Here is an 18,467-nt window from a genome sequence, read left to right as displayed (position 1 = left end):
CATGAATTAAGAGATAAATCGTCCAAAAACGCAATTCTAAGGACTTCACTTATTACACAATTTTTTTAATTTTTTTTTATATTTTTTATTTTTTTTACGTTTCAAAATTTGGTGTATTCAATACACGCGATTGAAACAAAAATTTAAGGGAAACCCCTGTTATGTCTTCTCATAATTGCTTTATTTTCAAAACACATCATTTAGTAAATATTCATGTAAAAATATATGCAATAAAACAGAATTTCTCCCCAAAATATGCGAGAATCCTTCCCCGAAATTTGGGAGAATCTTGGATTCTCGCGAAATTCTTCAGCAAGAATCCATTTTGATTCTCGCGGAGTCAAGCGAACTTCTAGGCCTGCCATTGGTCATCTGTTGACTTACCTAAATGACAGATTCATAAAATGAACCTATAATGTGTATGATTACAATCTGCCAGATGAGTCCCAAAAAATTAATTCACAACTCAGAAGAAGATGTAGGCCCATAAATATTGTCAAATTTAACATTTCAGGCTAGGAAAAAAAACTCAGAGGCTACAGCTTCCTATCTTGCCTGGCATTGGTGTCCCTTCAAAATATACTCTAAGATTTTCCAATGACTATAAGATTTTCCAATGGAAGAACCTCAGCAAAATGAAAACGGCTGCCCTCTCAAAGCTTACGATGAAATTCCAGGCCTGAAATAACTGGCAACTATGATTAAATTGAAGAGCATGTACACTATATCACCACAAGAGGGCCTGTCAGTCTCACTGGGGGAATTATCCTAGGCTAGTCTTTCCCAAGAGATTATAAGTGCCAAATCTCTGAGATCCCTCCATCTATAATTATTGTAAAAGTATTGGTCCTACTGTACTCATGTGGCCAAAGGACACTGATGGGTTTTCAAATAAAAACCAGCAATTTCAGATAAACCAGTATACATACATAATATTATAAGGTTCAAAACATCATTGACAAATAAATTATGTAAATTTTTCCCAAAGTTTTGTTGGTTGCAAAATACCATTAAAACTGCTTACACCAGGGCAAATGCAATTTATAAATGTAAAGAGATATGAATATTTTGTAAGAAATATTTAACGTAAATACCGACTAATTTTTAGGAGATACAAATTACAAAATCGCTTTTTTTTTGGGGGGGGGGGTATTGTATCTGTAACAAATACAGGATCACTCATTAATCTTGCTGAATCAAATGGTGGCACAATAAAAAAAATCATACGGTTGCTTGCTTTTAAGATACGTAAGGCCTAGCCTTCAACAAATTGTTGAGTAATATTATTTGACGGAAAATGAAACTTGGAACTTTTGAGGAGAAAGTACTAGGAGTACTATATAGTACTACGTAAGGCCTAGCCTTCAACAAATTGTTGAGTAATATTATTTGACGGAAAATGAAACTTGGAACCTTTGAGGCGAGGAGAAAGAACTCCCTTATCGTAACTTTGTAATAATTGGGTCAATGCTGCTTTGCAAGCTTCATTTTTTCACTTGCTTGTGCTGTTGTTTTGTGTTTTTGTCACCAGGTTTCTGTTTTCGCGTGGAAACGATAGCGGAACGTACCTCATAGTACTAGGAGTAGTTTCTGCACTGTCGCTGAAGACAACTTTGCATTATAACACTCACTGGAGAGACACGCTTTTTATGAATAGGTTTGCAATAAACAGCACGCTAGGCCTACTGATTCAGAATTTAGACTCGACATAATCCTAGAACTATGAGGTTCGTTCCGCTATCGCTTCCTATGATAGCAGATTGAACCGTGATATTGATAGTATTGATAGAGTACACTCAACCAACTGATCCTAAACTGGTCAAACAGGTAACGATACTTTTCTTAAAGCCTTTTGTTCTGTTTTTAAAGGAACAGGTTGCCTTTGATCGGTCAAGTTAGTCTTTGAAAAACGTTTGCAGCCGTTTTTTATAAAATTTATATGATTTAGAAAGATATTTTAAAAGTAGAATAGCCTATATAATGATCCACACAAGTATCACTCGAAGTTGCTTGCTTTTCCTTCGACCTCGTCGACTAAAACGGTCAGCCATTTATGGGAGTCACATTTTTGACTCCCATAAATGGCCAACCGTGTTAGTTCGCAAAGTAAAATTTCGCGGCAAGTGTGGACATGTGGATTGTATTCTACTTTTAAAACATCTTTCTATTAACCAGCATTTTATAACAACACATAAACAAAAATTCGCGACCGATCCAATTCCAAGGCAACTGAAGTGAAAAGTATGCTTTTGTCAATGAAGGGTACTTATTAAAATTATTTGGCGAGTTTTAAGACATGTCACAGTATTTTTATCAACTTTTGTGTTCAAGTTTCCAAATACATTGGTTAAACTGCTGTACCATGGAGGCCATGCTGGTAATTATTTTGTATTTTGTATAAGTTGTATGCTGAGTTATGCTCAAACTTAACCACATCAAATGAGCATGAACCAGGGAACTGTAAGTAGAATTAAGATCCATTTGTAGGCCTAGTCGAGTTTTTACTGGATTGTTTGTAATTTAGCAATGTTCCTGTATAGTCTACCTTCGTCAGAACAAACTTATTACATTCAAATACTTTGAAGGCCTGACAAAGTTAGCTCTCTCAATCATAGTTGCGATAATCGTAACCCTCTTTCCGACGGCCGTCGGGAGGAGGGTTACGATTATCGCAACTATCTCAATCAAACAGTTCGTGTTAATCATTTGCCTTTCCGCATTGACATGGTGCTAATTAATTAAAAAACTCACCAATATTATTGTGAAGATGTTCCATAAATTCCGGCCCCTCCGCGGTTCATAACTTCTATAAGTATAAGTTCTACTTCTCTTGATAACTGTCGTTGGAAAATCTGTGTAAAACCATGGAGGTAGAAATAAACCCACGTTAAATCTTTCGATACTTCCAGAGCATTTCACATTCAGTGCATGCTGCATAATGCACCGTGTACAAAAGTCACTGACTTTTCGCTCAGTGACTTTGTTATGTTTTTCTTAGAGGCCGACACATGTTGATTCCAAACAAGTTCAGACTTGCACTGCAGCGCGCCCGGGGGAGATAAACGAAATAACACGTGCATGCAAGGCTTCGGTATCGGATTCCAGTCTACCACGTTATACAACGAACGCTTTAGAGGAGGCGGATTCTAGACTACCACAATTGTCGTCTGCTCAGCAGGTAGTTGTTAAAGTAGTGGACACTATGTTTAGCGCCCTCATGTGGTATGCTTGATAAGAGAAACTTTTAACCAATGGGCAATGAAATACAACATGGCAGATATTTTTGGTAAACGTAACTAAAATCGAACTTAAATTTTGTCTGTACACCTTTAACAGTATGGGTTGGTCGCAGATTGCAACTTCACGGCAGAGAATAACCCGGGGCTTTCCGAGATGCCATCATGGGCTGGGTTGTTCGGGCCGATGGTCTTTCCTTTTTGATTTCAAAGCAAGATGTAAGGTGATAATTGGTTATTAATACTAACTGAGCCCAATAAAAACACATAATAGCTTAGTTATAATCAGCACCAAAACATGCTGTTTATTTTGTACAATATCAGGATAACTCATCATGCAAACAAACTTAATTACCAAGAGAGGGCGCTCGTACTCATTAGCAGTGTGTTCTTGCATACTTGTTACGAGTCCGGTGATCCAATTTTGTCTTTTTCAAACCTGCTAATAGTTAGTTAAATAGTTAAATAATAGTAAATTGTCCATTTTGACGCAGATAAGTCACAAATCTCAGGCAAACTTGTTGTATCCTACATTAGCCGATACAACGGGATATTCTGTCACCCAAAACGGCAAATTTCTTCTGCTTGAGTGCGCCCTCTTTTAAATCAACCTCCTTCAACCCACAATTTCAGGGGGCAGATTTTTTCAGGACACCAGACCTGCTGATCTTTTAAGATTTTTTTCTGAACGAAATGAAGCAGCCATTTTTAACGACACAGTTATTTAATAGGCTGTGAAAGCTTGACGGCACTCGATAACCGAGATGTTCTGAGCTGCTGAATGCAGCTGCCGCTATGGTAATTGGTGTGTGGATGTTCTGCTTTTATTTTTATTTTAAGTCAACAAGGAATATACCCACAAGAGGTCTCAGCCAACTGTGATGATCTCTGTCTAATGGCTGTTTATAGGTAGGTGTTCCGTTAGCCCTATATAGGACTCTTTCTCTGTAGTACAAAACGAAAGTTTAAGGCCGCCAGGGCTAGGTGTTCCGTTAACTTTCAAACTCCTCAATGTATTATAGGTAGCCCCCTCTGATGGGTAGGCCTACGTTAACATTCTAACAGATGAAACAGGGTCCAATCTCGAGCATAATGACGTCACTTTAAGAACGATGAATATTTTTATGGAGCCTCACTCCAAGTGGTCAAAAAATCACGTGGTAACGTTGAGCCGATAATGATTGGTAGTCTTTAAAATCACAGAAGTAAAATCTATTTCGACAAAATAGGCCGATGGGATTCTCGAAGACGCATTATAGAGCCAATAACCATTCGAAACCTGAACCGCAGAAGTAGGGCCTACAATCTATACTTGGACTTTTGCTGTTTATTTGTGCGCCAATCTTGAAGGTAAGGATTGTGTATAGCATACAATGGAACTACCACATAACTTTGCACAAGCTTTTAAGGCACAGTACACGTTTGGAAATTATCAAAGGCCAGTCTCACTTGGTGTGTGACTAAAATAATACCAAGTGTGTGTGAAAATTTGGACACAATAAATTAGTCATCGAATTTGCAAGAGATTAATGGAAGAAGAAGAAACACCACTGTTCCACAAAATAATTGTGTGCTTCCAAATGCCTAATAAAAGAATACTTTTAATATTTGAGTGAATGTTTTTTTTCTTTCTCAAAACCTATACGTTACTTCGGAGGGAGCCATTTCTCACAATGTTTTATGCTTATCAACAGCTCTCCATTGCTTGATACCAAGTAAGTTTTACGCCAACAACTATTTTGAGTAATTACCAATAGTTTCCGGTGCCTTTAATACGCCTTCTGCTCCCCCTGTCTGTATACTCAGTGCTCTTGGTAGCTGCCAATGTGGAACTTGTGTCCAATCTAAAGGGTGGTGAAAATATACGTCACACACCAATGAAAATTGTTTTGAATTTGTACCCAACAAATTATGACCTTTCTTTATGTTTATGGAGATGATACAAACCGGCCTTTACTTTCATACACTGGTCAGTACTTGTTCAGACAGCTTTGGTCTTCACTAAAATAATATGATTATAAAGCACGAGCTTCACCTATTCTGAAAATAGAATAATTGGCTTTATGAGTTTATCCCTATTATTTTATTTTGCCTCTCTTTAGCCTATATATCCGCTCAAGGTATATTTCGATAATATATTTTAGTAGTTACCGCATCTCTCCTCTGACAATAGGGAATCAGATGCTATTTAAATGAAAATCAACAAAACTGTTTGGCAATAGTTTTTTGTTCTGTCCAGGGAAGCACATCTTGTTTGTATGTACTCAAAAAATGTACAAACATCTACGAAGAAAAAAGCTTACAATAGTTATTGCGTATAGGACCTATATGGTACTTTTCACCAATCTAATTAATGCTAGTCTCAGGGCTATTTTGATCAGAAAGAACCTCTAGTGGTTTCACTTGTACTGTAATTGCTGTTTGTTTTAATACCATGCTTGTACCTTTCAATGAATATATGTTCTGGGAATGTTTACGTTGGCTATAGACGTATTGTAGGCACAGCTGAGACGTCGTGTTACTAGGCCGCCCGTCTATAAACATGCCAAGGAAATGAAATGAAATCAAGTAGGATGAAATTTAATTCTCGGTCCTATGATTCAATTTCTGCATTGGTGGTGCACAATCGGGCAGTGGAGAAGACACCATTGGCCTATTTTTTTATTTTTTACTTTTTTTTGTAGTTGAAAAAGACGGTATGGGGAGTGAAGTCAATAGTCCGGCTTTCAACCCTAATCTCATAATCAAAGTGCAAGGTGATTTCTAACCAGAGGTAAGCTCTGAAGTCCGCTTATCAATTTATTGCAGGAAGCTTTGTAAAAATACAGTGAAAAAAATGGTTAATGCCCTGACGTTTCGACTCTTTCAATTTCCTATTTTTTTGCATTCACTTAATAGGTCCTGGTTTGTAAGGCTTGTTGCAACAGTTACAATAGATTTTATACAAATATGCAGTGCATGTTATGGCCGAGTGAATTTTGAGGCGTAACAACTTCGTCCTCTGAATTCTTTCTCACTCTTTGGAGTTATTCATGTATAACTAGCTAAAACCAGTACGATTTATAACACACCTCTTGCTTGTTCTGTATTCTGGTTGGCTAAAACATGGTCACGTGGGATGAACTAATATAGTCTAGTGATCGCGCGCGCGTGTTTTGCGGGAACACCCGAGCGGGACTAGTCTTTTAAAATAGTGCCCGGTTACAGCGCCCTCTCTTGACTTGAACCGTGAACTGTAACTATAAAACTTCCTTTCTTTCTAGATTTCTGTTCTTATTTGTAATTTAAGACCGAGCTGTGTTATAAAACACATATTGACTGGCATAATTCGGTAACTAGTGTACGTCTATTCCCCCTCGGGCCTGTGAGTGACCAGAAGATGGACCTATTTCCCTCGGCCTTCGGCCTCGGGAAATAGGTCGCTCTTCTGGTCACTCAAAGTCCCTCGGGGAATAGACGTACACTAGTTACCTCATTGCCAGTCAATATGCGTATAGTAGGCCTACAGGTATGTGAAGGGATTGTGTGATTTGATGACAAGTCATGGAATTTGGTACGCAGTCGGAGTCTGTCATGAGTACGAAAACTGGCTGTATAGGGGGCCATTGCAGATTTGTCTGGAGAACTGTGTACCAAAAACAAAACAAAAAGCAACTTTCCACCTTTCAGAATGGCTGCCGCTGCTTGTTATTCGCCAATATTTTTCCAATCTGAAACGGCCATTTTTAATGTCAAACTCCTTTTCCTATATACTCTGGCTGTGTGTCTGAAGGTTACATCAATACACGATAATAAGCAAGGATATTTGCGATATCACTGGTGTAAAAAAAAAAAAAAAAAATTGGGGGCGGGGGGTACTATGTTGTTCCGATTGAACCGAATGGACTCAAAGTTTCGGACAGTATGGGGAGGGGGTATGTCAGTCGTCAGGATATAGTAGCACAACAACACAGCTCTTGTGAAGGATATCACACGAGAATGGATACCACACATAAGTCTCAACGCACTCCTATCACCATTCCTCCCACATATTTAACCTATCTGCCACTCCCCCGGCAAACCAAGTATATAACATAACCATGGAGGTATAATTCTACCTCCATGATGAATAACCGAGTCAAAAACGCAAATTAATCCGAACACTCCCACGTCATCAAGTCATAACAGATAATCCTCACGAATCACTGTGCTCATAAGTTACATTGGACAACCTTTCTCTATGATTAAACTCGTTTCTGGTCGGTTACCCATCTGCTCCTGGGGGTAATGCTCACAATTTAAAGGCACTGCAGTGGATTTCACAAAGAGTTAAAGGCAGTGGACACTAGTGGTAATTGTCAAAGACTAGCCTTCACAGTTGGTGTATCTCAACATATGCCTAAAATAACAAACCTGTGAAAATTTAAACTCAATCGGTCATCGAACTTGCGAGATAATAAAGAAAGAAAAAATTCCCTTGTCACACGAAGTTGCGTGCGTTTAGATAGTTGATTTCGAGGTCTCGAAATCAAAATTGTGGAAAATTACTTCTTTCTCGAAAACTATGGCACTACAGAGGGAGCCATTTCTCACAATGTTTTATACCATCAACCTCTCCCCATTACTCGTCATCAAGTAAGGTTTTATGCGAATAATTATTTTAAGTAATTACCAATAGTGTCCACTGCCTTTAAGACTAGTCTTATCTCGAGTTAGGACGAGTTAGGACTAGCATGTAATATTTAATATCTCCTAGGACTAGTCCTAAATTCTTTGTGAAATCGACCCCTGGACAATAAGCATAAAATAACAAACCTGTGAACATTTGGGCTCAATTGATCACCAAATTTGCAAGAGAATAATGAAAGAAAAAAACACTCTTGTTGATTTACTTTATGTGCTTCCAGATGCATAATAAAATGCTTCAGTTGAAGTATTTTATATATTGTTTGGTTGAGAAATAACCTCTGTATCAAACATACGTTTCTCCAGAGGGAGCTGTTTTTCACAAAGTAAGCTGTTGTATTTTGAGTATAATGTCCAGTAGCTTCAAAGACGAGGGACGGTGGTTAAAACCACACGGGCTTTACGGAGTGTTGACGATGGACGTCGTGTAACACCACGTGTGGGAAGATGATAAAATTACGGCCAAAGGTTCGAGTCACAAAAAGGGCAAACGTCCACATAATGCCTTCTGAAAGGAGGTAAACACTTTTGTGCTAGACAGTAACCATTTGTGCCAGTCGTGAGTCGACAAATAAAAATAAAATAAAGTAAAATAAATATAATTGAATCTTATTTCAGGTGTACATTTGCGTTTTCATGGAAAACTGCTCTTCCGCAAAACTAAAATCTAAGAGTGGTTGCAAGTGGGGCGGGGGGGGGGGGGGGGTGAAAGAACAAGCAATGTTGAACGTCTTTGACCCTATTTACATGGCGTCATCATGACAGTAATTTGGGTTGCGCCACTGAAAGTCAATGTCCCCATTATACAAGGCCGTGCTATTAATATAAGCAATTTGAAATGTGCCTCCACTCGATCCAACAAACTTGTGGATAAGTCGTTAAATGTCTGAAAGAACGATCCGACTATCTTCGCGACACTGGCGATATCCTCGCAAGACTACCCCGTAGAGACTACCGTTCATCGCAGTCTCATCAAAGGAGTAGTACGTGGGGAGTGGGGAGCCAGTAAGTGGGGAGCCAGAAGCTCTCGCGATCATGCAGTGATCTCGCGAGGGCTGTATTCGATCGCGGAAACCCGAATAATTACGCCACCACGACTCGACTATCTCACCGCGGTATACCGTTAACGACTTGTCCACAAGTCTACCACTCCCATGGCGAGTGTGGCAGACAGTGACTGTGTGATGCGATTGGTGCGAGGGATTAATCGATTTGATCAAACATCGTCACTTTAATCACCTAGGCTAGTGATCGCCGTGAGAGTATAGTTTGACCGAAATATGAACCCAAGTCAGGTTATGAATATAGGCCTACTTGAGCCTCAGATGTTAAAGGGACGCGTTGCCTTGGATCGGGCGAGTTGGCACATGAAAAGCTTTTGAAACCTGCGAACTAACACGGCCGGCCATTTTATGGAGTCAAAAACTTGACTCCACAAAGTGGCGTTCACGACGTATGGAAATTTTTTTTCCATGTACGGATATGCAATTTCGAGGCATATTTGTTTGGATCATTCTTTAAAAACATCTTTCTAACCATATGCATTTCACAACAAACGGTTTCAAACGCTTTTTATAGACCAACCGCCAGACCCAAGGCAACGTGTCCCTTTAATAACAAACAAATACGGATTACAGAAACCCTATACGTCATATATACACGTTACATTACTGATGATTAGTTCACCACAACGAAGGAGACGCCTTTTTTCGACTGTTGTGTGTATAATGGTAACAGAAATTGTGGCCATATAAAGACATACGTAACTTTTTCCAGGCCATTTCCTGGCAGGCAAGATAGTACAGTAAGGGGGATTGTACATTTTCTACAAGTTTCCACAAACAAAAAATAATCTTTTTTGAAAAGTAACAGCTGAACAAGTTTTAAGATGTGCCCCTTTCTTCACATCAAAGGTTGATAAAAAACAATTAGTGTATCTCAATAATTGCCATAAAATCTCATATTTCATGGAGTTCTCCAACTGTGTACAATCCGTGCCTGCAGGAAGTCAGAGCTCTGATGCTAACATTATTGTAACGTCACATGCAACGTGACCTGTAGCTGACCGCAACGAAATAGAAAACTCACCCGTGGGACTGGAAGTGAGCCATTTTTCACGGTCTATTACCCTTCACCGCTAATGGACGAAGAAAAGGCGTTACATTTCCACCCTGTAATTTACACCATTACTGCGTGTTTGCGTTATACGATCCGTCGGATCTCCTATTAATCGCAAAGTAATTGTTCATCATATTTGATTTCAGGGGACAAAATAAAGTGATACATTATTGGCTGAATATGGCAGCGCTATATAATAGCTGCGTGTCGGCGGATCACCGGGGTAGCAATTTGTTTATGATAGAATTACCATCCTCCAAGAATTTTCTGATTTTTTGTATGGATTTCCCGTTTTTATTTTTTCATTAAAGGACACGCTATTCCGGAGGTCGTTGGTTCAAATCCCGCTCCAGTCCATTTTGTCTTTGTTCAACCGCTCAAACCATTTAAGATTTACACAGTCGGTTTCCATTGTAGTCTCTTACTCAAACCTTTAAAGGCAGTGGACACTATTGGTAATTGTCAAAGACTAGCCTTCACAGTTGGTGTATCTTAACATTATGCATAAAATAACAAACCTGTGAAAATTTGAGCTCAATCGGTCATCAAAGTTGCGAGATAATAATGAAAGAAAAAAAACACACCCTTGTCACACGAAGTTGTGTGCGTTTAGATGGTTGATTTCAAGACCTCAAGTTCTAAATCTGAGGTCTCGGAATCAAATTCGTGGAAAATTACCTCTTGCTCAAAAACTATGGCACTTCAGAGGGAGCTGTTTCTCACAATGTTTTATACCATCAACCTCTCCCCATTACTCGTCACCAAGAAAGGTTTTATGCTAATAATTATTTTGAGTAATTACCAAAAGTGTCCACTGCCTTTAAGCTAATCAAAACAGCAAAAACGATACACATACGTATATGGTTCAATGTACTGTAAGCAAACAAATACAGAGACATAAGGGACACATACGGCTTGTACTTCTTGCAAATGGCTTCTCATGTAAAATATATAACCCCCGTCATTATTATTTATTTGCCCCGCTATAACGCCTAGAGAGAAGAATGTTTGTTCAGACTTAGCCTCATTTTACTGGAACACAATAATATTATCATCATCGTTGCTTATGAGGCTGGAAGTTGACAAAAGACTCCTACTTGTTTGAAAATGTTTTACTATCTCGGTTTACGGTTTTACAGGTAAAACAACTTCCTATCCCTGGTGACTTTCTTCTTCTTCTTTCAATGAGAAATTGCCTAACATCACAAGACATGACGCCCACTTCAAGTTGAGGGCTACATTTGAACTGATTTGTTTGTAGACCCAAGTCAACTGTGACCAGGGGGCACATTGCCACCTTCCTGGGGCTGGATCGTGTTACCCCTTCACAGGCTCTAAGCATGGTGTCATCCACATAGGAGCCAGGGCCTAATTTCATAGAGCTGCTCAAGCACAAAAAAAGTAGCAAAGCACAACAAAAATCATGCTTACAAGAATAAGATTACCAGCCAAACTACCATGTCACATGTACAATTTGTGACTAGTATCCTACTTATTTTTGCTTAGCAGAAACATGTTAAGCTCACTTCTTTGAGCTCTGAGCCCTGGGAGTAGAATTTACAAAACTTACAACTTTTTTTACAATGATACAATTTATGGTTAAGTAAGTTGCTCAGAAAGGGCACAGGTTACACTGTCAATTTGTTGGTCAAAAAATGTGTTGGGTGAATGCATTACTAATTTTGTGGTCACAAATAATGGACGTTGGTTAAACAAAACCGTTGCCCTACGCGCTTGGGCAAAGTTGACCAAATTATTTGTTAACTGGTTGGTCCAATGTATATATTATTGTAAGTTGGGCAAGATTTTCCCGAGAAGTTGGTCAAAATTACCACAGTAACCAAAGGTGTTGTGCACAAAGCTTTCTGGTTGTTGGGCAAAGTTCCCGGTGCGCATATATATTGTACACAAGCAACATCATGGCGGCTGGCTGTCAAAAATACTCTTCGAGATCGGGGAATGGAGTAGTAGTATAGGTGAAGGAACGCACACCCCGTGCCAGTCCGGCAAGCGACTAGCGCGCATGCGCGCAGCGGTGGTAGGCTGGGTGTGCCGACCCAGGCGGAAGTGGGCTAATGCAATTAGGGAGAGCCACCCAGTGGTAAGGGGTTTGGCCCGCGGCAGTGTTCGGGAGGCCCGAAGGGCCGATACGTGGGGAAGGGGGGGGGGGGGGGGGGGGGTTAACATGATGCATGGCATTATGTTGAGTGGTGTTTGAAAAACACCGCAGTAGTTGTCTCACGACAGTGTAACTGAGTGCAAACCGTTATTGTTTGTACTCAGTTCGCGGTGCGTTAGTGATTTTTTAAAATCACGAAGCGCCGCAGAACAAAACCACGCAGCACAACCGAGACGTGTACGTCTCGGTTGTATTTTCACGAAGTGAAAACAAAGCGATTGATTCCACGACGTCTGACAAGCCGTTGTGAGAGAATAAAAAGGGCTGGTACAGTAAAGTGGCGTAACCAGAGGGTGGGCAGGGGGGGCTTGCCCCCCCCCCCCTCTTGCCCCCCCCCCCCCCAATATGAAATCAGAGAAAAGTATATTCTTATAGGCCTCACATATAAATCGTTTAAGGCTGCATAAAATGCTGCCGTTAAAAGGAAAACTTTTATTCATATCAGTAAGCCCTATGTGGACTATAACATGAAAAATGCATGGAAACGCGCGCGCGATCGTATTGGCGGTAAATGTTTGTTGTGGTTTTGCGGTTAAAGAGAGTGCAGGATGTGACAAAGTTCTGTTAAATACGTGGTGGTCTGAACGCAGACCAATGGCTCCGTTAACACAACTTAGTCAGATCATGGAGGTAGAATTTCTACCTCCATAGTCAGATGAACTACAGAGAAATTTACTACAGCAAAATGGCCAGCGAAAAAGGTTGCTTAGATAATTTCTTCTCCTTTGAAGAAAGCGATGCAATTGAGAGGTAGGCCTTTTTTAAATATCCGTTTCATAACTAAATGTAATTATTAAACACCCACAATTTCAATCCTGTATTTTTCATTTTTTTTTTATGGCTCACACTTATTACAATAAGGCCGAGTAAAAAAAGAAACATGTTAAGTGTCTGGGTTTCTCAAAAAAAGGAAGGAGGAGGGGCTTTTTAATTTTTTATTTCAAGATGGCCGCCATGAATGTCAAATATCAATTGTTTTTTCTGCTGCTGAAATACACAAAACATTAATGAAACAGTTTGGTCAAGGCATTCAGACAAGACACTCGTTTTTGTTTTTTAATAATATTATGTTTTGGGTATTTACACACCAACAGAGCCTATTTGAGAATGCTGTGTACAACTCTAAATTGGTAATTGGTGATCACAGTTGGTAATTTAATCCTTTTATACAGTCGAAAAGTTTTATCTTATACAAAATGACAAGTTCTCTAAGATTTTGTTGTTTTCGCAATCTTTTGTTACCTGCTGACTATGTAGACTGTTTTAGAACTGCATTGGTGTGTATCAACTATATATCAGTTAACATATTAAATAATAATCTTGCACTTCTTTGCCCCCCCCCAAAAATTTTTTTTAATCATTGCCCCCATTTGCCCCACCAAATGAAAATGTCTAGTTACGCCGCTGACGGAGTAGTGTCATATGTTTGTGTAATTATGATTAAATTCAACGTCTGTGTGACCAAAACGGTGGACGGAAAAGTGTCATGTGTTTGTGTAATTACGACGGAAGCGGCTGATGTTCGCACAGATTTTAATAAATTCGACGGCTATGTGACGTCATACAAAGTACTCCACCTTATAATGATAGTAATTTATTGAACTTATTATTGCGCTATATTATTATGAGAATAAATCCATACAAAAACAACCAAATGCGTAATTACATCAAAAATCCATTAAAAGTTACAGCAATCCATTAAAAAGTTACAGCAAATAACAAAAATCCATAAAAAAGTTACAGCAAATATCAGTCAGTGAAAATTACAACAAACACATGACACTACTCCGGCCCCTTGTCACACAGCCGTCGAATTTATTAAAATCTGTGCGAACATCAGCCGCTTCCGTCGTAATTACACAAACACATGACACTTTTCCGTCCACCGTTTTGGTAAAACAGACGTTGAATTTAATCATAATTACACAAACATATGACACTACTCCGTCAGCGGCGTAACTAGACATTTTCATTTGGTGGGGCAAGTGGGGACAATGATTAAATTTGGGGGGGGGGGCAAAGAAGTGCAAGATTATTATTAAATAAGTTAACTGATATATAGTTGATACACACCAATGCAGTTCTAAAACAGTCTACATAGTCAGCAGATAACAAAAGATTGCGAAAACAACAAAATCTTAGAGAACTTGTCATTTTGTCACTTTTCGACTGTATAAAAGGATTAAATTACCAACTGCGATCGCCATTTACCAATTTAGAGTTGTACACAGCATTCTCAAATAGGCTCTGTGGGTGTGTAAATACCCAAAACATAATATTATTAGGACAATTAAAAATAGAAAAATAAAAATGTTTAGCGTCCCCGCCCGCTTCCTTTGTACAGGACACCTCCTTTTTTCTTAAGTGTTTTTTATGCACATTTTTATTTTTTTTTGAAAAGGGGTTATTTTAATAGATATCAGCAAAAAAAAAACAAAAAAAAAACTGAGTGTCTTGTCTGAATGCCTTGACCAAACTGTTTCATTAATGTTTTGTGTATTTCAGCAGCAGAAAAAACAATTGATATTTGACATTCATGGCGGCCATCTTAAAATAAAAAATAAAAAAGCCCCTCCTCCTTCCTTTTTTTGAGAAACCCAGACACTTAACATGTTTCTTTTTTTACTCGGCCTTATTGTAATAGGTGTAAGCCATCAACAAAAAATAAAAAAATACAGGATTGAAATTGTGGGTGTTTAATAATCACATTTTAGTTATGAAACGGATATTTAAAAAAGGCCTACCTCTCAATTGCACCGCTTTCTTCAGAGGAGAAGAAAACTGCCGTGGGCCAAACCCCTTACCACTGGGTGGCTCTCCCTAATTGCATTAGCCCACTTCCGCCTGGGTCGGCACACCCAGCCTACCACCGCTGCGCGCATGCGCGCTAGTCGCTTGCCGGAGTGGCACGGGGTGTGCGTTCCTTCACCTATCCTACTTGGAGTGCTTCTCTGAAACGTTATAGGTAAGATGCTTAACAACAACCAATATTTAAAGGTTTACCCATAGAATATACTGAAACGGCTCCTTCTGAAGTGACGTAGTTTTCGAGAAAGAAGTAATTTTCCACGAATTTAATATTGAGACCTCAGAATATTTGAGGTCTCGAAATCAAGCATCTGAAAGCAGACAACTTCGTGTGACATGGGTGTTTTTTCTTTCATTATTATCTCGCAGCTTCGACGACCAATTGAGGTCAAATGTTCACAGGTCTGTTATTTTATGCATATGTTGAGATGCATATGTTGAGAATACTGGTCTTCGACAACTACCAAAGGTGTCAAGAGCATTTAAGGCTCAATAGTGACTTATAATTGTTGTATTAATTTCCTTTTCATTTCGATTTTCCTTTAAAGCATCCCTCATCACTGCAATATTTTAGTACATTCGTCGTTCTGTCTGCACTTCACAATATCTTTTAGTAAATGAGCATCTACTAAGAACATTGCCGCCTAATAAATACAAACCACGTTGAGATCATTCAAACAATCACATTTATTCAAAGTAATCAAAAGGATATGTCTCTCATTAAGAGAAAGAAAAGAAATGTCACTGTTCTCCATTACAGCGGTCAAAAATTGGTAATTGTCAAAGACCTGTTTCCGCACAAGTTTATGTTGGGACCTATCAGTATACTTGCCTACCCACCATGAACATGAAGTGCTTGGTAAACCTAAACAAGTTTAAAGGACAGGTTGCCTTTGGATTTGGCGTTTTGGGAAGTAAAAAGTGATCGTTGAGAAATAAATTTAGTAAGAAATGTGTCTTAAAGGTAGAATTGAACGATTCACATAAAAATCGATTGAAATTGTATGGTTTTATGTAGTTTCATGACAGAACATAATCTGCTATTTTGTGTAACCACTTTTTTGACCCCAAAATGTGGCTCTACTCGAAATAGTTGATTGTGCTCTTTCATGAAATTACATAAAACCTCACAATTTCAATGGACATTTATCGTTATCCACCAAATGGCGGACCGTGTTATACGCTGCTTGTAATCCCAAAGTCAAAGTTGTAATCACTTCTCACCAAATTTCACTGTAGGTGTTTTTGTGCACTAAAAAATCTTACAAAAAGCAAAGAGTAGCTCCAAGCAGTAGCACTCTGAAGGCATACACATTTAAAAATAAATGATTGTGTAAACTTTGAAGACATGCCATTTTGTGCACTATAATTTTTGTTTACGAAACCAACAGTTACAGAGCTTGCTCTCCCGATAACTATAAAATGCTTTTCGTGGTTCTTATTTTCGGCGTAAGTGTATCGGCATTCACCCATCAGGTGTTTGTATGGTCACTATGTTTGTACGTCTATACTTCTATTGCGTATAAACAGTTTAAGATTTCTTTCTTCCTTTTCCCAAAAGTGTAGCCTCAACGTTCCTTTAAAAGTAAATATAAATTACACTCGGTCGACAAGCAAATCTGTTTGGAACTATTCATTCCGATATTGTTGTTCACAGAATTTGTAAATGTCAAGATGTTTTGTATTGACCGAATAGTTCAAATAACCCCCAACAGATTTAAGCGTACAAATTCGTTTCTTATAGCAGACAAGATAAGTTTACAAAAGAGCAACACAGATTGGATTTCCTGCAAGAATTTACACAAAGCTGAATAAACGGGAACTCCTATTTTTATAAAGATGACATTGTATGATTTGTTCTATCGAAACGACATAAACAAAACTGATTTAATTTCGTATTCATTAAAAGTCAAACTGGAGCACAGAGTTATGGAGAATTGACAAAGGATAACAAAATATAAGGTTTAAAAAGGTTGAATACTTGTTGTGTTCAAGCTCAGAACTGAAGCCCGAAAAAAGTCTCAGGATTCTCAGTTTGATGGTTATGAAAACCTCATTCGAGACATCTTTCGTATAATTTTCAATAATATTAAGTTTCTCAGCATTGATATTTCATCCCAAAACATAGTTCACTCATTCTAAATCGAAACTGCTTATACATGTATGTATAAACAAAATTCCATGCGACTCTCTTAGATTGTAAGGTAAACTCTACAGGGGTGGGAGTCATAGCTGAAAAAAAATCTATATAGGATCTAACATGTTGCGAGGTATATTGAAATGATGACGCTGACACCTTTTGGTAACCCCTATAGAGTTGTAGATAGATTCCAAGAAAGTTTCTGGAAACAGTCCTCAGCACTATAGAGTTGTATACATCAAAGAACATAATTGCAATAAATATAACTACACATTTTTCACCAGAGACATAAACAAGTCCGAATTCAGATCTCTGACATTTCTCATCCCCTAACTACATTCCATCAATACTCTCGTGGGAGGTGATTACTCTCGTAGTAAAAGTGATTTACAAAGTAACACTTTAAAGGGTTTCGGTACTTTTTGTACGACACAAAACACAAACGTCCACAGATTTACGTTAAACTTACACGGTTTGAAGATAACGATGGTAAAAAAACTTCTTTAAATATTACTTGACGAGGTGCTGTAGTTTTCGAAAAATTAGTAAAACAATTTCACGAATATTATGTTAGATGTACAACAGATTGACGCGACTCTCCAGAAAACATTGCTCTGTGATTTTCACATTTGTCTCAAAAGCTTGTCAACTAATAAAGCTGAAACTATTATTCGCAATGATGTATGGATGCATGTCATCGACAGGTATCGAACCCCTTTAATCAATCGCACTTTAATTATATCAAATTACGCATCTACAGGGTATACCGTTAGCCGACAGTCAAAGGAAAACACGCTGTTTGCACTGATCAAAACAAAATATATCCCCTGTTGAATTTATTTTCCCTTTTTGGGTCTGAGGATTATCAATTACTTTTCAACTCGGGAGGCTATAGTTTTTTTTATTTTTATATATGACCGTATGACCACAGGGATTTGTTAATAATTGCATTGGGGTATATCAAACAGCTGAACGGGATGAAAGAAGATTATTAGACAAGTGAAATTTTGCCATGTTTGTTTGCAATTATATCAGGGTATGATAAAATTATACAAAAGTTCAACATTGGATAAAATAGATAACTGGTTGTTAATGGATGAGTTTGTGGGTTCAGCTACAAATATGGCTAGCGGCATGCAGGATTAAAAACAAATAGAGTAGTGCAGGCAAATCTTAAAGGACAATGCTGATTCCTTGGCAAATTATAAAAGAAAGATACAACAACAAAAGTCAGATGTGAAAGTTCAAGCAGAAAACAGTGTCTACTTTCTGAGAAAACAGCCACAACTTTGACAGTATTTTTCACAAGAACGTCAAGTTC

At 38.4% G+C, this 18,467-nt stretch overlaps 1 protein-coding gene across 2 annotated transcripts in view; it reads right to left on the bottom strand.

The window, feature by feature from the left end:
- The window catches only part of LOC139944361 (endonuclease V-like), a 161,611-nt gene that overhangs the window by 40,034 nt on the left and 103,110 nt on the right, over positions 1 to 18,467 (bottom strand). For both annotated transcript variants that reach the window (XR_011786950.1, XM_071941364.1), the window contains exons 10-11: positions 4,988 to 5,080; positions 2,752 to 2,852 (exon numbers count right to left, since the gene is read on the bottom strand). Coding sequence is in view for 1 of the 2 variants with exons in the window: in XM_071941364.1 (XP_071797465.1) it covers positions 2,752 to 2,852; positions 4,988 to 5,080 (194 nt within the window). In the remaining variant the exon portion in view is untranslated. The remainder of the gene's footprint in view (positions 1 to 2,751; positions 2,853 to 4,987; positions 5,081 to 18,467) is intronic.

Source organism: Asterias amurensis, chromosome 11 (genome assembly GCF_032118995.1).
Source record: "Asterias amurensis chromosome 11, ASM3211899v1".
Classification (NCBI taxonomy): domain Eukaryota; kingdom Metazoa; phylum Echinodermata; class Asteroidea; order Forcipulatida; family Asteriidae; genus Asterias; species Asterias amurensis.
This window is presented reverse-complemented; position numbering and strand designations above follow the sequence as displayed.